The 21,943-nt window shown below is 44.7% G+C and overlaps 1 protein-coding gene across 3 annotated transcripts; it reads left to right on the forward strand.

Annotated features, from left to right (window-relative positions):
* The first annotated feature begins 180 nt into the window (after positions 1-180).
* On the forward strand, positions 181-17,404 carry LOC107195174 (syntaxin-1A). 3 transcript variants are annotated; one of them, XR_001516355.1, is made up of 10 exons: positions 181-388; positions 3,467-3,553; positions 4,641-4,740; positions 10,143-10,217; positions 10,622-10,804; positions 10,883-10,956; positions 11,164-11,301; positions 11,452-11,562; positions 15,602-16,626; positions 16,998-17,404. XR_001516355.1 is itself a non-coding variant. In XM_015584962.1 (10 exons), exons 1-9 carry the CDS (start codon positions 356-358, stop codon positions 16,611-16,613), a joined length of 882 nt encoding a protein of 293 aa, XP_015440448.1. In that variant the 5' UTR covers positions 181-355; the 3' UTR covers positions 16,614-16,626; positions 16,998-17,404. The 3 variants fall into 3 exon arrangements, 2 of the variants coding, with proteins under 2 accessions (XP_015440448.1, XP_015440447.1); XM_015584962.1 differs by having other exon boundaries at positions 16,533-16,626; XM_015584961.1 differs by lacking the exons at positions 15,602-16,626; positions 16,998-17,404 and adding an exon at positions 14,220-14,573.
* Positions 17,405-21,943: the final 4,539 nt, after the last annotated feature.

The following is a 21,943-nucleotide window of genomic DNA, read 5'->3' on the forward strand; positions in this document are numbered from 1 at the left end:
ATGATTCGGTGGTATCTTGTTTGTAGAACGATATGTCTAAAAAATCGTGACAACGCGCGTTTTGTTTGCGTCGTTGAGGGGTTCGTGGAGGGGGATACGATGAAATCTTGGGTCGGTCCTGAGCGGAGTTGACGTCACCGGCGCATGCGTGCCGGAACGCACGGCACTGCAGAAGCAGGCTAGTTCGCGAGTATATCGATTTTACGATCGTGTCTCTCGCCGCTAGTGCGCCCGTTTCCTTTAGTTTTTAGTGGTCGTGCTCGTCGTCGTACATGGATAAAATCGTGAATGGGATTAGTTGCTAGTTGTTTCACTTTATTCATCCGCTGACTCGCAATTGTTCACCAGCCTCGCCATGACCAAGGATAGATTAGCAGCTCTGGTCGCGGTGAGTTTCAAGTATCTACGTATAATTTACTAGAAACTAAGCCGATTCACCGAACGTTCGGCCAGCGAGCCAACCAACCTGCCAGCCCGTTAACTCTCTCTCCCTCCTTTTCTCCCTCTCCCTTTCTATGTCCATTCTAGTCTCTTTCTTTCTCTCGTTCTTCGTCCGCGTTTTTCCTCCTTTTCTTAACTCGCGCGCTTTCTCTGTCACCCACGTATCCGAAATACTTATGTTCCCTCGTATACGTTCGTCAAATATTTTCGCGCATTACTACGTTTAGCAATATCAGTCCCTGAGTTTGTTGTGGTTTCGTTATGCGGTAACTTGTTTAATGAATAGACGTCCACGGGGATCCGCATACGTGCAACTCGTTGCCGTTTCTTACGATGCATGCGGACGAACCGTTTCTTCGTGAAGTGCACAGACCTGACATCGATCGAATCCGATGCCTGAACAAATCTCGTATACGAGGGAAACTCGGAAAGAAGGCGTTTCCTAGGTGTCGAACGTTCGTTAACTGTCAATTGTCGGGAGCAAGTTGATCAGGCCAACAAACGGATAGATACGCCGATGGGAATAATGTTGCGAACAAACGAAGCAACAGCAAGTAATAGGTAGAGATACATAATTGATCGCGTAGTAGATAGACGGAAAGAGAAAAAGGATCAGATAGGTAGATGGATAAATAGATAGATCCGTGTGTAAGAGGAGGGAGACGGGTGGGTGGAGGGTGGGGAGGAGTGGAGGAAGAGAGGTGAAGAGAGAAACCAGTGCCTCCCGTGGCTGACAGGTGTTTGCCAATACATGTTTTTCGTCATCGTTTATTTCGTAACGATGACAGATGACAGAGTCGGCGGTATCGGCATGACTGCATTCTCCACTGAATGCCCTTCGAACATAGATTTCCTCTTACGAATGTCATCGAGGCATCGTAAACATACGGTCAAGTTTGTATATTCGACAAAAAAGTTGGTAGATTCTTTGGTCGATGATCGGTCTAAAATGCGTTCACCGCGTGTCGATGACTCATAGGCGTTGACTGACATTTATGAATAGCGTGTATGTATCTGGGCGTATCTTGCTGCGCGGTGCGCATCCGCCACCAATTACTTGTTCATTTTTATCGACTTTTCGCGTTTTGTGAATCAATTAGAACAGTAGAAGCAACCGTTTTTTTTTCTCGGAAAACCTTTCCCTCGACTTCTATTCACTCCTCGCGGCATGGCTAGCAGCACCTTGACCGAACACGACCGTTCGTTCCATCTTACTCGCTTGTTTGCGTTGTCAGTCACGCTGGATCGTGTCAATGCAACACGCTCATCGGTCAATGATCTTATTTGACCATCTAAATTATAATTCGAACAAGGACTTTAGCTTCCTATCGTATTTAGAAGCATTCCCAGAAAGCTAAATTCAGTCCGTCACTTTTCTCTTTCTCTTCCATTTTCTCGTTCTCTTTCTTTTCCGTTTCCTCTACCTCTTCCTTCTCCACTTCCTCATCCGCTGAAAAAGGTCGCAGGTATTGGTTTAGATACGGCTGAAAAATCATAACAAAAAAGAGGTCTCCCATAGTCAGAGACGTTCTTGCCTCTAGCATTTACATAACAACCCGCGGGTTAATAGCTTCGACAACCATAAATCACGAGGGTCGGAACGGTACGCATCTTCGGTGCGACAACGACAAACGGAATGGAATGGAATGGAATGGAACGGAACGGAACGGAATGAAACGAAACGATGCGAAACAGGACTCGAAAATTCGACCGATAAGTTCTCGCTAGACCAGTATTGGACGATGTGTTCCGTTGGAAATTGTGCTCGGTCGGCGTTTCCTAGGTAGGTAGATAGGTTAAGGAGGTACGAACAAAGGCCGACGACGAGAGCTCGATGAAAATGGATAGAGGGATGTTCGCTCGAACGATTAATGCCGTCGACTTTGGAAACTCGACACAGTCGTTAAGAGTCGTTTAGGAATTGATCGAAAGAAACCATTTTTTTTAGACTTTCGCTGGCAAACGAAACTAAACTCGCCAGATTACGCGGGAGCTTTCGATACGACGACGACTATAGGGTCCACTTTGATGGACAATAAGATCCGATTACACGAATGTACTTAATCGTAATTGATAACTGACGGCGCGTAATCGTATTGAGAAACAACGAAGCACATCTGTTTACATGTATAAATATTTATCATTTCCGTGATAATGTGTAGTTGAAGTGCCCCAGGCTGTATCTGGTATTTGGTTTTGGGGAAGAAGGTGTTTGCGGTTCGAAGTACGACAAATCCATAAGTGTTTGTTAAACGAACGCGAGTGCCTGGTGTAACTATCGATTTAGCAGGTCTTCGCGCCATAAGCGACGTTCCGATTTCAATTAGAAGCATACGGAGCAGTCTAGCAGAAGCAGAGATAGGACAACCGGCGTGGCGGCCGGTGGTCCAGCATGCCTTGCTCTCTCCTTGCAACAAACCACTCAACCATACCTATTCGCCCCTTCGACTTCCTCGTACCGATGCAATTAATTTTTACCTGGCAAACAACTTAAATACGACGCGATATTTTAGAAAAACACAAAGTACCATATTTATTTATTTACTTTATTATTAATTAACATTGAAACTACCAAGCACATCAAAATGATTTGCCAATACACTCTTGCAACGATGATTAAAAGTTATAACAATACATTTTCTCAGATCTTTTGTAACTTTTATTACGATACGACATTAAAAAAATTAGTTAATTTATCAATTTTCAAAAGTTTGCCATATTTATCGATCGATCGAAAAAGATGCGTTTATCGTTGGTAGTTCTAGTGTTAATTAATTAATTTATTTATTTGGATTTTTCAATGGATCTTATTGATTTAGTATTTGAATAGGAGATCGCTTAAACTCACAAGGTATGTTTCCGAAAAAATCAAGAGTTTGACAATACTCACCTCGTTTTTTTAAGAAGAAATTCCTATTCTAAGAAAAACCGGAAAAGATGACAAACGGTAGAAATGAACTGAATCGAATGAACAATTTTTCAAATCGTTGACCGAATAATGATCGAATGATTTGTTTGATTTCAGGCCCAGTCGGACGACGATGACGTGGCGGACGATGTGTCCGTCAACGTTGGCGGGCAGGATGATTTTATGACAGAATTCTTCGCGGAGGTAAGTACCAGTTGGGTAACTACGAATGTTGTTTCGCCTTCAGCTTCCCAACTCGTGGGAAATAGGCTGGACATCAGTCGGGAACAATTAGACCGGATTAATTGAATCCCCGTTGATTCTGCGACTCTGTAAGCTTTTCCATGGTCATAAATTGCCTCTACTTGTTTAACTCTATTCTTTCTTTTTTGTTTTTTTTTTAACAGTACACGATTCGACACTCATACGCGTATTTTTATATGTAGCAGTTTATACTCATCCGGGCCGTGTCCGACAAAGTCCGATCGCACGGAACGGACACGGAACGGAGACGGAACGGATGTGTATAAATGGGCCTTTAAGGTGGTTTGTGCCAAATTCGAAAGACTAGAGAATTAAATAAAATTCATTTCTTTTCTTATTTATTTTATTATATAAAAATTTACATGAGCAACTTTAACTCGCGGCGTGATGGTCCAGCGGAGAAACGCGGTTTCCGTTTGGTTGATCGATACGAAGTTCCCGACATTCGGTGACGCGCGGGAAAGTCGAATTGGAACGTTCCGTCGAAGGGAATATCTCTTGAATGCTTTGATATTTGTTCTGAAGCTATCCGTTAGGCGTGTTCAGTATCCGATTGGAAAACTGAACTTTACGGTTTATTGAATTTGGAAGCGTTGCGACGGACCCACGCGTTGTTCACATGGTCGGCACATTTGCGAGTAGGAAATTTTTTCTCTATATCCGTTGTTTGTATCGCGTGTCCGATGTATCTCCGACATCTTTACGTTTCGACGGATTCGTTTACCGATGGCAATCATTTGGCTACTGCTACTGGACGGAAAAGTGTAAAATCCACTAGAAATCGCAGATGACACGGTTTTAACAATAATAATAATAATTTATTAACTGGGTAAATCCTTTGGTACACACACAAAAACAGGTAATGGTAGATAACAAAATTAGATACAAAGAAAGAAATAATAAATTCAGTGAGTACAGACTGTACAGAATATGGTTTTATTTAAAGTTTGATTAGAGAGTCGGTTATCCTTCGATCTCTAGCTTAAATCAATGCGTTATTTACCTCCCCTTTTTTATTTTTATTCAGGTGGAGGAGATCCGCGAAATGATAGACAGAATCCAAACGAACGTGGAAGATGTGAAGAAAAAACACAGTGCCATCCTGTCGGCGCCACAGACCGATGAAAGTGAGTTACGATTTTTTTTTGGTTTTTCACGCGATAACTATCGCCTGTCTGTCTGTCTGGTCGAGTTTTTATTAGATTTGATCGATTGGAAAAGCGTCCGTTTCGAACGATATTCTGTGGTCGCCGTTTGCAACGCGACGCGTTCCTCGAACATTTCGACGACAGACGTGTTGCGACAAATTCTCCTCGCGCGATCAGACTGGGATTATATGTATATCTGGACCCCAGAGTCAGAGTATATTAACACTAGAACTACCGACGATAAACGCATATTTGCTTCAATCGGTGGATAAACGTGAAACACTTTTGAAATTTTAGAAATTTAGAAATTCACTAATTTCTTTACTTTCATACGGTAATGAAAGGTGCAAAAGATCTGAGAAAATGTATTGTCATAACATTGTAATCGTCTTTGTAAGAGTGTATTGATAAGTCATTTGACTTGCTTGGTAGTTCTAGTATTAAGTGACAATTTTAAACTTTAGATGAGAGCAAATCGAAACTGCGGAAACGTAACTTTGGAACCGTTTAGTAAGAATCGAGGAAGGAACAATTGCTACCTTTGAAGTACTGAATGGATTTCAGACAAGTCTCTAGAGTAAATCCTCGATGAGTGTTTGAAGGCTCCTCGGCACTAACAAAGACAGATCCCCAGGTGTAACGGTGACTTTTTAATGCGATTTAGCACAGCGATAGAGCTTGGAATTCTGAAGACAATTAGCCATTAGTTTATGAAATATTTAATGTTCAGTGCCGATGTGTCTTCGAACACTCATTGAGGATTTCCTGCATATGAAGAAATGGTGAACATTGCTTTAATTCCCTTATGTGGTGGACGTTACACTGTTCGGTTCGGAACAAAATATGAACATATTATTTTTAGATTATTATAGTAAACACTAGACAACATAGAACGGAATAATATTTATCATCGGAAAGAGTGAAATATCTGATACAGGAAGCATGCAGTGTATTTTTAAAAAAAAGTGGACTCAATATACAGGCTCTGGGGTCCAGATACATATATGTATATGTATAATTATAGAGGTAACCTATGGCAAATGCCCAGCTAGGTGGTAAATGTATTTAACAATATGCTTGGTTCCCGTCTGCACGATCCTATTTTTTCTTTTACGTAAGAACAATATCGTCCCGTTGAATCGTTCAGATACAGTTACGTCGTCCACGGTTTCGAAGAAACGGCCAACGGACTCGTTTCCCCTCTCCCTCGTCTATTTCCGCAGATCAGTCGTGTTCCATACTGGAAAAGATTCTTTCCTTGGAAGGGGAGATTCGACGATTACTTCGGGATTATCGATCTCGCCGGTCCCAGTGCGCCGCAAGGAGGATTCGAGTGTTGTTTCTTCCATCGTCGTTTCAAGTTTTCCTTTTCTTTTTCCATTCGGGGAAGTGATTTTCACGTACGATGGAAAGGTTTCTTCGGTCGTGTTTTCAAACGGCGCGTCATCGTCCACAACCTATTTCGTTGACGTCGATCGAAATCCCGTGGGCGAAACTTGGCTGAAATTAACGTGTAGGTAGCAGCCAACTGTTGCCGATTCGTCGTCCTTCTCGTCCTACGAACTCTCGTGACCTAACCCTTCCTCCGACCTCAGGCTGTTTCCCCTTCTCCCCTTGGTCTTTCGTCACCCCCCCTACTGGCCGTTTTTCGATCTCACCAAAGACGATTAGCGGCTGGACGAACGGGGTCGAAGCTCCAGGGAAATAAGGGAACAGATTAACGGATCGAGAGAAATTAAACGCGATAAAAAGTATGCATTCACGTCTGCCGTCGGCCACCTCGGAGAAGGCGGTCTAGCGAAAAGATCGATCGAGCTCCATTTCTCCTTGGAACGTGAATAATTCGAATCGTAACGTACAGCGTAACGGTAACGTGTAACACTAGGGTGGCATTTCTTTAGGGGAGACCGAGGCAGATTGTAACAAAAAAAGTTTTCACAATTTTTTCTCATAAGTGTTTTCCTCAATCAGGAAATAATTTTCGTGACTTACTGCTCACGTCTTTGGTCAACTCATTGAGTGTAAATATGTGACTCATGAGTGTAAATATTTCTTTGCTCTCACCCTGTAGAATGGTTCCATTTCGTAAAAAAATAATTCCTGAAGTCCTATCGAAATTTTGTTCAAACAATATTACTAGAGCATTCTTGTCTGATTGATGTAAACTTTTTCAGGGATCATTTTTTTTATAAAATGGAACTAAACTAGGGGGTGAGAGCAAATGGAATCGGATGTGTAAGACGTCCAGTTTTTCCCGATTTGCGGTATCGTTGCGATCGCATATCGTTCTATTCCGTCTTGGTCTCGACCTTTATCGGAGAGTATACGACAGCGTGCGACAGTCTCACGGAAATTGGATGTCAACGGAATTGATCGGAACAGGCGAACCTAACGGGTTAATTCTTATTAGTTAAAACTTATTTGTTATTTAAATTCGATTAATTGCAACACATATACTTCCGTGCACACCTAATATGCAATCGTACCAGGCTGGCCCAGAGCAATCAAAGTTTTGGGAGCACTCTTAGTTGAATAGCAGGGGAGTGGGTTCTAATAGAGCACAGCAAAATACGTAAATGTTCACAAATTGAAAGTTATTTTAAATAAAATTGAATAACACTAGGTTTACGGGACGCGTCATTTTGACGCATTTCGAATGCCTTGTAATCTCGAAATTCTCTACATGGTATACTTATCTCTACGGATATGAGTCAATTTAATACGTTCGTAAATTGAATATCAAATAAAATGAGCTGTTTTTTTAAAGAAAATGTGCGGGTTTGTTAACGTGTGTCCGTAGAAATAGATGTATAAGAAACGTCCGTAAACTAGTGTTAATTATAACGAAATGGAAGGTTCAGAGCCTCCCCCCCCCCTGGAATGTGGGGGCCCCCTTGACCCCCCACTACCCTTCATCCGGCGCTGAATCGTACCATTCCGTTTCGATCCATCCATGACGCGTCGAGAAGGGTAGGGAGAGGAAGTTGGTTCGATTGAGAACGAAGAAACGAGTGTTTTCGAAAGGCGAACAAAAGGAGTGACTTTCGATCGCGCATCGATGGAAGAGACACGGTAAGGATTGGTTGCGGAGAAGAATGGAAGGAATGATTCGCGGGAATCTCGGCTTCGGGCTAGAGATGTGCGATATTGGTTCCAATACCGATAATCCTTCTCGATATATATTTCTTCGTTAAATGTCGATACATGGAAAATATTGTTACGATATATAATATCGATACGAAGATCCTATCAATTCACGAATGAAAAAATCAGTTGCATATAGTTGGAAGAGTATCATTTTGGATAAAAAAGAATGGTCTAAAATAAAAGTTTTTGCATAGTATTAGGAAGTTATTTTATTTAAATTAAGATTCAAAGTATTGAAATGAAAACAAGTTACTTTTCAAATAATATACCTATATTTATTATTAGAAAGTATACATAAAACAAAACTTATAAATTTCAATCTTCTTTTAGTTTCTAAAATATCTATAAAAAATAACGATATATCGATAGGCACATCAATATACAGACTCCTCTCGATTATCGTCCCGAACTCTGGTCCGCGCTGGGACAATAATCTTATAGAGGCAGGTAGTAGGTGGGTAACGGGGATCGCAGTACTTCGGGCGAGTAGAAGAGGCAGTAGGCTGGTATAGAGTAGGTTGTGAGGTAGGACGTAGGTAGGTAACGGTGGATCGATTTCTCGACATCGTCGATGTCCCTCGTCCACGCAATGCGACCGACCGAAGCCGTTTGTTTCGTTTCGAAGGTGCGACCACAGACGAGGTACAGAACTAGACACTTCATCTTATGGGAGTTGGTGGCCCACCGAAACTGCAGTACCGACACCTTAAAAAGCCTGTGATTTTAGCGACCTCTACGTTATGAGAACGGTGAAGCTGCGGTGGGTACTGACACTAAAATGTAAATGGGGCGACGTCGCCCCAGCAAAATGGGCCGAAAAAATAGATTGAATGAAATGTCTACTCCAGACTACCTCGTCTGTGGTGAAACTTTTTTGAACATACGAAAAGTTGATTTCGACTTTTCTATAAAATAAAATCTTCAGATTTCCCGCCCAAAAAATGTCTGCCCCTAGATTTCCCCCTTTGATAGAAAAATCCCCTAAATCTGGGAGAAAAACCCCTAACCTGGAAACACTGCCACCCAGCCAACGGGCCAAAACCGATTCGGGGCATACCACGATGCGCGACGTTTGCGCCCTGTCGTTCGTTGCTCTTCCAGTCGAAATGTTTCTGGGGCGCGAAACGTGAACGGAACACGAACTGAAACACGATTCGATCGAATTCAACGGCGTCCCGCGTATCCCGAGCGTGGCGGACTCTCGAGAGGCCTTAGAAGTAGGTCTGGTACGTTTCCACCCCCCTCCCCCCTGGTATTAACCCAATTCCATCGAACGAACACCCTCGACGCAGGGGGAACACGGCCCTCGCCTCTGTACTTGACTCGAAATCGTTGGTCGGATCCTCGCGGACCACACGTGGTGATTAACACTTTCGGAACTACCGGTCGTAACAGTTTCTTCGATCGTAACAGTTCTTCCGACCCTATGGATTGGAGAAATAAATTTCTTTTTTATGTTTTCAGTGTCAATATGTCATTGTAATTATTCTGAAAAACATTTAATAATAGGAAACGTTTTTTTTTTTTTTTTTTAATGGAAACTATAGCTCCCATCCGACTGTGGGATTTGTCCTTTAGGTAAATCTTTACGCTAGATTCACACTAGCGGTCGAAGACACGATCAATCTGAATTTAGCCTATATTTCTCTCATTGCATGCAAGTACAGACTCCTCTCGATTATCGTTCCAAACTAGGGTCCACGCCGGGACAATAATCATGTAGGGAGAAATGCTTCAGACCCTCGTAAATTAATTTTTTGTCCGAAGCCCGAGGCAACAAAGTAATTTTACTGTAAAAGTGAAATATTAATGCCAGCAACGTTACATTTCACTTCGACACAAAGAAAACTGAATAATGTTTTTTGTTGAATCGATTTTGAAATCGTCAACACGAGTCTGACTCGATGTTTATGGGGCAAGGGGTTAATCGACAAATGACTGACACTGAAACGGAAAGGGAGCGACTGTGCCTTTCTTTTCACGTCCTGTTACGTTTCTACCCAATATTTGTCTCGCCACGGTACGCTGCGACCCGTTGCGTTGCACATTCAAGGTCCACGTGAACCCGTACGCACATTTTTTAAAATGCGGGAGCGTCGATTGTTTCGACGCGAAATCGCGTCCTTCCGTTCCCATCGAACTGCAGTGATGGCTGTCGTTCACACCAGAAACAGGTAAATTAATGCGTCGAAACTCGAATGGAAGAAGAATATCGCGTTTCTGTTTTATTGCAGAGGTCAAAATGGAATTGGAAGACCTGATGTCGGACATCAAGAAGACGGCCAACAAAGTCAGGGCCAAGTTAAAGGGTAAGTGATTCCGAAAAAATAATCGATTTACCATCGTTCCATTCGATAATTGCACGAACACGACCAAGTGTTGCTAACCCCTCCGGTAGAAGAGGTATTGTAGGTATTAAATCAAAAAGGGTTGCGCGTGTAGAGTAAACTAGCCAAATATGAGACTCATTTTTTTAAGTACTCATAATTCTCGATTAAAAATACTTTTATTGAAATACGATACACGTTTTGAATGTACGATGTGAACACTTCTACACCCTTCTTTACCCTAAGTGTTCGAAGCAAAAATCGAGTAAAAAAGCAAGTCTCGAGAAGGTAGGTGTACGGAGGACGTTGCCAGAGTCGATCGATGCACGCGATTATTATTCCGAGGGAATTTTTTTTTTTATTATTTTTTTTTCTTCGTTGTTCAGTGATAGAGCAGAATATCGAGCAGGAGGAACACACGAACAAATCGTCGGCGGATCTGAGGATACGCAAGACACAGCACTCGACGCTGTCCAGGAAGTTCGTCGAAGTGATGACGGAATACAATCGAACGCAGACCGATTACAGAGAGCGATGCAAGGGAAGGATACAGCGACAGCTGGAAATCAGTAAGCGCGTTTCTACGGTGTCGCCGCGATCTTGCCCATCAAATACACTTTAACCGATCGATTATTGCCGATTTCCAGCGGGAAGAACGACCACCAACGAGGAACTCGAGGAAATGTTGGAACAGGGAAACTCGGCGGTCTTCACGCAAGGAGTGAGTTACTTCCGGTTTCTTCGTACGATCACAGACGAGGTATAGGTGTCGGTACTGCAGTTTAGGTGGATCAACCAACTCGCATAAGATGAAAAGTTTATTCTTATACCTCGTCGGTGTTGTACGATCCCGCGATCTGCAACGTGTGTACTCGCGTCCGTGAATCCGTTCGCGACATGATCGACTGACGGATGCGTGTTCTCGCAGATTATCATGGAAACGCAACAAGCGAAACAGACTCTCGCGGACATCGAGGCTCGCCACGCCGACATTATCAAATTAGAAAATTCGATCAGAGAGCTTCACGATATGTTCATGGACATGGCCATGCTGGTAGAAAGTCAGGTAAGGCTCGGATTGTCTGGATCGAACGGTCGATCGATCGTTCGTGGGACCGTCGAAAAACTAAAGGGCGGTTCGTCTTTGTTTTGTTACGCTGCGTGGATTTGCGGCACGGCGTGGCGTGGCCCGACGATACCACTTCTCTACACGTAGGGCGAGATGATAGATCGTATAGAGTACCACGTCGAACACGCGGTGGACTACGTGCAGACAGCTACGCAGGACACCAAGAAAGCGCTCAAGTACCAAAGCAAAGCCCGACGGGTGAGTCTGTCCCTCGGAATTCACAAACGTCCGTCGATTTTCCGTTCCTGTTTCCTCATTTTTTTTTTTTTTTGTTTACCTCCCCTAAACCTCTCGGTTTACTCGCGTGATCACTTGTCCCGTCGACAGTTCATTTTACACCTTTGCTTCCTGATATCATCCCGATCTCCATCGAACGCTTTTTTTTCGCCGTGTTCTTTTTGTTTTTCTGCTATCGAATTTCGTTCTCGAAACCTTGTGTACATGCTTTTTCGTATTTTTGCTCTGTTTCTGTCTCTCTTTTTCTCGACCTCTCCTTTATATGTGTGCGTGTCGTGTTATTCTAATTTCTGTGACTCGACACGAAACAACGACGCCGCTTTAATAGCCCGTTTTGTATCTAACTTTCACGTCTCTCCGATCGAATCGCTGCTCGCAGATTACATACATGTATACGGAATCGGGACCTTTGGGCCTGTTTCGAAGACTTGGGAAACTAGGAAAAAACGAAGGAGCACCGTGGCATAGGTGTCTGTTTGTTTTCCTAGGTTCCTACGTGTACACTGACAATCACACTCAGCTTCCTCTAGGGGAAAAAGTAATGTAAGGGTAAGGGCCTCCTATAACTTGGTAAATGTGTTTCAAGTACTCAAAGAAATATTAAATCGAATGTTAATTTGATATAAATATCAATAACTCTGAGACCAAGTGGTAGGAAATCTTTCCCTTGCACATCACTTTTCCCCCAGCGGAAACCGAGTTTACTCGCGAGGGTACATAATTATAATTGGATATGTATACAGGGTGTCCGAAAATAGGTGTAAGTCCTTAAAATGGGTAATTCTTGGAGTGATTTGAAACACACTTTTCCTTAGTGAAAAAGGTGTTTCAAATCACCCCCGGAATCACATCTTTCAAGGACTCACATCGATTTGGGACACCCTGTATATACATACATATGTGAATGGTGTATATATCTATACGGATATGCGTGTATCTCTATGTAACGATGTATGCATTCATCGTGGCGTAGAAACGTGTAAACGCGTGTACATTCCCGCAACCAGATATATTTACCACCTTTACCAGTTCACCTGCTCGAATATACACGTTCGTTCGTATACATGCATTATCGTATAGTACCTCTGTGTCTCTCTACGTGTGTCGCTCTGTCCTGTTGAACATGAGTGTGCTAATCGTGTCTCTGTCCCTGAACTGTCTGCCTATTCGTATTACTAAAAACTATGCGTTACAACTAACCCATGGCGCTCGCTCGCTAACCGACTAACTCGCGTTCTCCCGATTTGGTTGTCGCGTGGTGTTGTCGGTGCGTGGTATACCTACATATATATCACCGATCCGAGAATCGCACGACGCGACTGGGTGGTTGCTGTGTTTTCGTGCTTGGAACGATGGGTGCACGATCCGCCATGTCGCGGTGGCGCTTAGTTCGATACATGGTGTGTTGTTCACGACTTTCTCTCTCTCTACCTCTACACCTATACTAAACCTAATCTCTATACGCATACGCGTGTCTGTGTGTCCCCCGCGTAACACGTGTATGCGCGTGCCAGCGTGTTCAACGATGCGTTTTATATTCGATCTCGTTCCCGTTCTCCCCGAATTCGACGCGACGTCTTTCGATTACCATATTCCAGCGGTAGCATCCAATTCGTTCCTTTTCCTCGGCTCTTGGTTGGTACTCGGTGATTGGTCGATCGAATCGACCCCGTGGCTCGATCATCTTTCCTGGTCCACGGTCAGTGTGTCGTCGCAACGAACCGATCTGGAGGAAAAGAACGTCTGTTTTACCGTTCCATCGCGATCGAACGAAGTCGAACGAAGTCGAACGAAGTCGAACAAAATCGAACGCATCGGTAGCATGCGCGATGGTGCGAAACGTTGTCGTACGCTTTTCTTCTCGCTTGCGAACGCTCGCGATAAACTACATTACGGTGTACAGATATTTGTTTCGCTTCTCTCTCTCTCTTTCTCTCCCACTATTGTCACGATTTTTCTTTTTGTTAAACGATGGTGTATATACTCTGCCTAGCGCTTGAGGGGATCTTATACCAGGGCGCTCAATATATCTCTCTTTCTCTCTACCTGTCTATCTATCTAATCTATCTCTCTCTTTGTTGTCCCCTCTACTCCGAACAGTCCCATTTCTATCTGTCTGCCTGTTTATCAATCTATCTTTCTTTCCATCTATCCATCTATCTACCTATCTCTCTATTTATCTGTCTATCCATCTATCTATCTAATCTCTCTCTCTGTTGCGCCCTCAACTCCAAACAGTCCCATTTCTATCTGTCTGTCCGAGTATCTTATTGTCCCACTGTTTGTACGATTATTGGTCGCTCGGTGTCCGTTGTTTGTCCGTTCGGTGTTCTTCTTGGTTGTGCAAGAATCGATATTATATCTGGTCTCTCTCTCTCTCTCTCTCTCTCTCTCTCTCTCTCTCTCTCTCTCTTTCTTTCTCTCTCTCTTTCTCTGTCTGTCTGTCTCGCTTTTGATCGATTCGTGGCAACGGTTGTGTGTTCGATGTGTCCATTCTTCCGGTTGGTGTATCTACGCTTTCTACGACTCGACCGATTCTTCTGTCGCGTCGTAACCTATCCGATGTTTCTCTCCGCCGGCTCTCATACGTGTCGTGTCTTTCTTTTTTTTGTCCACAGAAAATGATCTTCATCATAATCTGCGTGTTGATATTGGCCGTGATAATAATCTCGATAATCATAGCATGCTTGCCGAGAAGTTAAAGAGCCGCCGCGCGTTAACGGGTGGGAGGATTGGATCCGGGGAACTGTTGCGTCGCGGGATAACGAGTAAGGAACCTTTGTACGATCTCGATCGCGATGTTCGCGACAGCAGTGGAATAATAGAGGCTAATATAGCGTTGGATAGGATCGGCCGCGACGGGGATCGATGGGATAGAACGGATGAAGAAGAAAGGATGGGATCTGATTTGGAAAGAATACGTGTATAGGAGAGAGGCAGGGCGTTACGAAGACCGACGCGTGGATCACGAACTATGAGAGTAGAGAAATCGAACGCGGCGGGACGAAGATTAAATGTTGTGTGTTAAGCCGCGTAATCACCAAGCGAACATTCACTCGTGCTCGCAAATGTTCGCTCCTGTTCCACTGTAAATGCTCGCTCTACGTCCACACTGGAACGAATTCCTTTCTGTTCGCAATTGATCCGAGGACTGCGAACCGATTGTGAAATAATGATTAAGAAGACATTAGCTGAAATATTGTTCGACGGAGTTTTTACCGTTCTCTTCTGAACGATGTCAAAAGTGATTGCATTTTCCTTTTTGCTTCTATGATTTGGATTTCAAGTGAACTAGAAAGGTCTGCCCACGAATTACACAATTCCATTTTTATGACACACACGGAATAGATCGTTCCCGGGCGAGAGCAGCAACTACAGACTCCTCTCGATTATCGTCTGGCTTGAATACGCGGCTTTAGAATACACGTCGAAGAATCTCGAAAACAGTTTGGCTCTGACTACTCGGCTCTGACCTCCAACTCCGAACTAACATGCCCGTTAACGACACCTCTTTAACCCGATCTACTAACGGCTTCGTTCCATAGCATGAACGTCGCGCGTGTCGTCCGAGTCGATTCGTCGTCCAACGTCCTCCAGGGTTTTCGTTTTTCCTCTGGTCTTCGATTCGACGGTACGGCTCCCGGCGAGCTCGTTAGCCGGAATTTGGTGAATCGAGGAGGACTAGGAGAGGCAGGCGAATCGATTCGTCGACAACAGCTTGCCGATCATCTCTCTGTCCTTTGTTGTGTATCGCCGCCGTTTCCCTCGACGGCTCCCGTCGACGATCGATACTTATATGATATCTGGACTTGTCGATAAACGGACGTGGTACCGCTTCCGGGAGATGGCGCATCCTATTCGATTCTACGAGATCATCCGTCGTCCCGGCGCTACCTCCGAGTTCGAACGAGTCTCCTTCCGAGGATCGGATTACCCGTCCAAACGGGTAGATGGCGCACGTTCACGTCCAAGTGACAGCGATCTTGTGTTCTGTTCACAGAAATTGATGTTCATCATAATTTGCCTGACGGTAGCGTTCGTCGTTCTCGCAATTATTCTGGCGATCGCGTTGTAAAGAAGATCCCGAGCAACGTGACGAACAATTTTTTTCGGAGTGAGAAACGCGCGCGAGGCCAGTCGCGCGAATGGATCGGCGAATGAGAGAGCACGGTTTTTCGTTCCGGCCAGAGTTTCGGTTACCGTGATCAGAACCGAACAACAGAACCGACCCCACTCGATCGGAACAAAAAGACGATTATGTATGTACCGCGTGTACCGTTTGATTTTTTTTTTTTTTTTTTTCGGCAACTCGCATCGACCGTGTTCGGTTTCCTGGTTGTCCGTTTTAGATTATTACATGTTCCGTGATTTCGGACACACGAGCGTCCTGGTGCAATAGGATAACGCGACGCCGTAATTCGTGTATTTCGGGACACGTGACAACCGAAACGAGGAGTTCGCGAGAACGTTCGATTCTCGACGTATTACGACGTGTCACGAGGTGTTACAACGCGTCACGACGCGTTGTGGTCGCGATCGGTCACGATTTAGGCGGCCACGCATTTTCTGTAAATAATTGCATTTGTAATAGAGAACAGATGTATAATAATACGTACGATTACGAGCGGGAAAGTCTGATTCTTATCGCGCTAAGGGAGACACGCACGAGCGTTCTTCTAGATTTTCACGATCGAGACGATAGCGTAAGGGGACAGAGTTTGGGCAGAGGCGCGCGCGCACAGAGAGGCACGAGTTGCGATTTAAAATGGACTCCCGCGTCGCGGCTAACGGCGGAACAATGCCGTGTTCGCTGCACATGGACCTACGCATACAGAGGAGAGGAGAGGATCGGGAAGGATTCCCAATCTAGGAACATATCGTTTACCCGCGTACTCGCCTGTAATCGATAATTATGTTTTTGCCGAGCGCAGAAGAAGATCATGATCATGATATGCGTCACCATACTCGTCATCGTTCTGGCCACCACCGTCGGTGGATACTTTGGACTGTGAACGCCGCAATCAGGTATCTCCTTAGAATTTTCTAGTCGAATGCTACACTGATTGAAATTTCTATAAAGTCACCATGCTTTTCGATGAATTGTTTTATACAGTGGACTGTAAGTATATTGCCATAGTCGGGGCTGTAGGGGAGTAAAATGGCAATGAATTCAGAGTCCCCTCCATGTTAAGTTCTATCGTCATAGCCTCTTTTTTTTGTTTTTATTTACGGGGGGAAAACCTTGAAAAAAATGTGTGTAATGGAAAGTACGTGGGAAGGGGAAGTGCCTCGCGGGGCAATATGTTCAGTGGCAATATAGTTAGAGTCCACTGTAGCTGAATCGAGGAAGGGTGGCGCGTACTAGCCGCGCGAATATCACGACGTTTATTTTCCAGAGCAGTCCAAAGAGGTCGCCGTCGTGTACGCGAATACGAACCAACGGCAGCATCATAACGCAGGTAAAACGAGCGGAAACGCAGGGCAGTTCTACGCCGTGTCGAAGTCGAGCGATCAGAGCGATCCGAGCGATATCAGAGCGGTCGGCAGCGTGCTCGACCGTCCCGTCGCGGCAACCAGTAACCGGCTCGGCCGTGATCTCGTACTTGGTCCCATCGACGTACGCCGCTTCTCGTTCCGCCCTCGATCGTCGTCGTCGGGTTTGTCCTCCTGTCGCGCGTGCACGCGTTCCGGCGTCCAGACCACGCTGGAACAACGAGGACAAGCGGACTGCTCGGAGGACGATGCAACACCGTCACTGCTGTCGTCGCCATCTTCATCATCATCGTTGCTGTCACCGTCATCATCATCGCTATCATCATCATCATCATCATCATCATCATCATCGTCATCGCCGCCGTCGCTGCCGTTGTATATGCACGAACGTCGTTACGTCGCTGTGACTGCATCGATTTCGACGGTATCGTCGCTCTCGTCTCGTTCGATTTCCAGCGAATCCGCTGCGCGGACAATTCCGCCGTTTAGTTACGTATCGTTCCGCGAACACGTATGTTGACCGTTCAAACGGAGGACAGCAACGGTGTCTAGGTTCAGTGAATCAGTAGACGAAGAAGAAGAAGAAGAATCACCGACGGTCCGGCAAACTGAAAACGGAAGATCTCGGGTTCGATTCTCGGTTCGACACCCGACTTTTTTTTTTAATCCCCTAGTAGCACGTTTCGTCACCTGACGGATTCTGCTGGAAGCGACAGAGACGTAATCTCTCGCGGTTGGAACGGTAACGGTTCTGCCAGGACGAAAACGGAACGGTAACCGAGGCATTGGCCGCGTACCTGTCGCGTATCGCAACCTGGCGAACCGATAACCGCGTAAACTTACGGTTCGGTTCGGTTCGGTCCGACTCGGCGTGTCTTTTCGCCGAACACAAGCCTAAACTCGATCGAGTATCCTCCCTGTTTTTTTTTTTTTTTTTTTAGTTTTTTCGTTCTCGAGACTTTGACGTTTCTCCCGTGCTCAACGAACGCGACGTTTTCGTAGCTGGGACGCGAAATCGCGAACTGTCCATCCGGGTGCGTTATTTCGACTGTGATGTTGCGCCGAGCTTGGAAATGAATTCCTCCGTGTTGCCAGACTTCGAACGCGTTCGAAGCCAGTCGATAAGTTTCCGTCTGCTCCCGCTACATATCATACGATTCGAAGCGTACACATTTTAGGCCATACCACTTCACCCAGCAGCAGCTGTCCGAATCAGCGATTTTCGCGGTATCGAACGCCCGAATCGGTTGTAGACACGGTTCGATTGACATATTATATAGCGATTCAACGAGTTATTCGAGCCGAAACGATTCCGTTTCGACGGGAACCGCAGATCGTGAAGAATCGATATCGGTACGCAGTTCGTGTCGCGGGAAAACTGGCAGGGACGAATTTCCAAGCGCGTCGCAATTATAAATAGACTGCGGATTTTATGCATTTATAGCCAATAGGGCTTTGTGTAATACAAGAGAGAGAAAACTTTCAATGGGTGAAATGTGTTTTCTACTTTATTCTGAACATAAGATATTTCAGAAAAGAAAAATAATTCATATCTTTGCTGTTGTCTTAAAAAATTACTTTAAAAAGTGTCATTTCGCATAAAAATCCGCAGTCTAAGAATAGATTTATCTTCCTTTAGAAGCGTAAGTAGCTAATATTGTGCTGGTTTTCGGTTCTATAGACATTAATCCGTCTGTTGTTTCGTTACCACGCGCGCCTTTATCGGAAATTGTCTAGAGTTCGATGGAACGTCTTTGGTTTCGCGCCGACCTTTGATTTACAGTCAACCGAACGGTGATCTGGATCCGAACTCTAGATCCGATCAAATACCGAGCATTTCGTTTCGTGGTTATCGCGTGCCTCGTCGAGATGTAAATCAACAACGACGAGGATGAGGATGAAACGAACCGTGCGTTTCACGGATCCCGTCAGACCGTTCGTTTTCGTCGCTTCAGAGCGTTTCGAATCGATACGTTTCGTCGAAAGCCGGGCGTGATATTTCGCGGAGATCGCGCGTTGTCTAGAAAAAGAAAAAAAATGAACGATCGGTCTCGCCGCGGAGGATAAAATGCTGGAACAAGGTAAGAAATGGAACGCTGAAACGAGGTGGTACATGCGAGGAATGGGAAAAGGTGGGTGTCTATAAAGCTGCAGCAATAATAATAATATAGGTGTTATGGGGAAATAATTAACTGTAAAACAATCGTCGATGATAATATCTGGATCGTACCAATTATACCGTACGTACGCGAAAATGTATACATATGTAACACTTATATATATGTATATATGTATACATATATATATATATACAGAGCAACACACGCGGAAAATGCGTTCGCGCGTCCGACATGCGAAAGACGGAAGTAAGGAGGGAGCAGGACACAAGAAGAACAAAACACACGGGGACACACAGAACAGACACACACGCGTGCACACGTACATGAAAAAAAAAAAAACATTCACGCGTTACATGTATATATGAATAGTTAGTCGGCACAGTCGAAAAGAGTAATATATTACCGATAATAATTTATTATTCGCGACGCCTGTTGCTCGTGAACTATCAATTAAACTAATCGCTTTTCGAGCAAGAAACGAGCGACGTTCGTGTTACGAGTTTTGTTGATTATATTATATATATGAACGTTGAGGTACATATATTTAAACACGATTATGGGTTAATGTTGAAAGATGATATAACGATAAAGAAGAAGAAGAGAAGAAGAAAAAAAAAACGATTTACGTTGCACCACCGGTCATGTCGCGCGCGTCTACTCGCGCGTTACCCCCGAAAATACATAATTGCGTACGAATCGTGCGTCGCGACGACGTGTGCTGGTGGCAATGATCGATACAATAACGGTAAAGTAGACGAAGAAGAAGTGGAAGGAAAGTATGACGTGTTAACGATCACGATCGGGAGGGGAGGGGGGACTGGGGTGGGCCGATACCAATGATAACGATAACTAACGATACTTCAAATCACTTTGCATTGTACAGAAGCATACTTAATAATTGTTAGTTTATAGATAGTCACGTTGCCACGATCTATTAATCATTCGATACGACTAACGATCAAGTTTACCTGTAATCCCTCTGCGATCAGTCGACGAGTTCGCCTGTAAGGCCGTGCTCGAATATTGTTCGACCGAATATCGGTCGAAAACCTTCTCGAATTCCGAGTACATATACCGTGTTCGATATTTCGTCGTCGGAGAAGACATTTGCGTTCGAACGTTCCTTAATCGCGATCGAAAGATTTCCTTCCATCCCAATTTTTTTTTTTTCTTTCGTTTCGAATTCTATCCCTGTTACGTTCTATTGGCGCCCTCTGCTCCATCCCCAACGGAACTTCGTTCGCGTGTTCAAATGGGAAAATCGATACGCGAATCGATCATTCATCGCTCCGACGAAAATATAATTGCACGGTCAGTTACACGTACGCTCTCCCCCTTCCCTCCCTCTCTAACGATCTGCTTCCATCTTTGTATATCTCTCTGATTCTCAGTGTTTATTAGGAAACGCGAAACTCTTCCTCTTTACCACTTACTAGAGCCCAATGTATCGTCGAGACGCGTCTAAAAGTTAGGGTACGCTCTTATTGGAGCTGCGATAAACGATCAGAACGGTATGAACGAAGCATAGAAATACAATCTATTGTTTTATAATGGAAATGTTCATATTGGAGCTGAGCAATGCTTATTATATGTACGAGAAATAAATATTTCTTTCTCTTCGCTGTTGTCGCAGCTCCAACGTAAACGTACCCTTCATTCGTAATCTTTCGGCCCGAGCGACAATCCACCCCTTTAGATTGTTTATCGTACAATCGCCGAATCCCTCGGCGTCGTTAGTAGTCCGTCTCTCGTGGACACTTTTTGCGATCGGAATTGAAAAGTCGCGACTTCTCATCATCGAACGAGTTTCACCGAGGCACAAAATTTTGTGCGGGTTACTCGGTCTGGCCTAAGAACGAACTAAAAACTTTCTCGATGATGGCACATCACCTGAGAATCATTCCTTGATTTAACCTTCCAGACGAACAAGGATCGACGAACGAATCTCCGAATCGATTCCACGCTCGTTTTTCAAGTTCAAAATCATTCTCGGCCTCTCTCTCTCTCTCTCATACACGCACGCACACTTGATTTCTGTCTATCCGTCTCGCTCATTCTCGCCTCGATCGTCGACTCCTACATTTTCTCTAGCTCGAAGATTTGCGTCATTCGATGAACAAAGCCTCTGCTTCTCCGAAATTTTTTTCTTGGAATCCGCGAGCATTCTTGCGAATTCGCGATTCACACGAAGTGGACATCGCGTGAAACAGGATCGATCGAACGAGGTATATACAGTAGACTCTAACTATATTGCCATATTCGGGGCTGTTGAGGAATAAAATGGCAATGAGTTCAGAGCCCCCTCCAAGCTAAGTTCTGTCGCCATGGCCTCGGCCTCAGCGCCTGCGCAAAAATGTGGCAATATAGTTAGAGTCTACTGTACTGTGATCCCTCGATGAATGCGACACCAGCAACGGCGTTATTCCCACCACTGGAAGCGTTCCCTTCTGGAACCAATCAAAACAGAGTAAACAGAAGTTAACCAGAGGCTCAACTTCGGAGTGAAAAACAAATTTCTGAGGGGCTAAAATCATTTTCGCCTTGCCATGAATGCTCCCAAGTGGACCCGAGTATGTCGCACTCATCGAGACGTTACCGTACCGGTATTTGCGAATAGAACGAGCATGCGAGACAAACGTGGCCTAGGGGGATGGTTGAAAGGGGTGGAAGAGGAAGGGAGACAGAGAGTTAGAGAGAGGGAGAGTGAGAGTTCGATCACGGGAATGCCG

Source organism: Dufourea novaeangliae, unplaced genomic scaffold (genome assembly GCF_001272555.1).
Source record: "Dufourea novaeangliae isolate 0120121106 unplaced genomic scaffold, ASM127255v1 scaffold55, whole genome shotgun sequence".
In the NCBI taxonomy this organism is placed as follows: domain Eukaryota; kingdom Metazoa; phylum Arthropoda; class Insecta; order Hymenoptera; family Halictidae; genus Dufourea; species Dufourea novaeangliae.

Bases quoted from the DNA above. Each gene is read 5' to 3' on its own strand.
- LOC107195174 (XM_015584961.1), top strand. From the start codon at position 356: ATGACCAAGGATAGATTAGCAGCTCTGGTCGCG. The intron at 10,957-11,163 runs GTGAGTTACTTC...GTGTTCTCGCAG, and splicing joins CGGCGGTCTTCACGCAAGGA to ATTATCATGGAAACGCAACA. The intron at 11,563-14,219 runs GTGAGTCTGTCC...TTTTGTCCACAG, and splicing joins ACCAAAGCAAAGCCCGACGG to AAAATGATCTTCATCATAAT.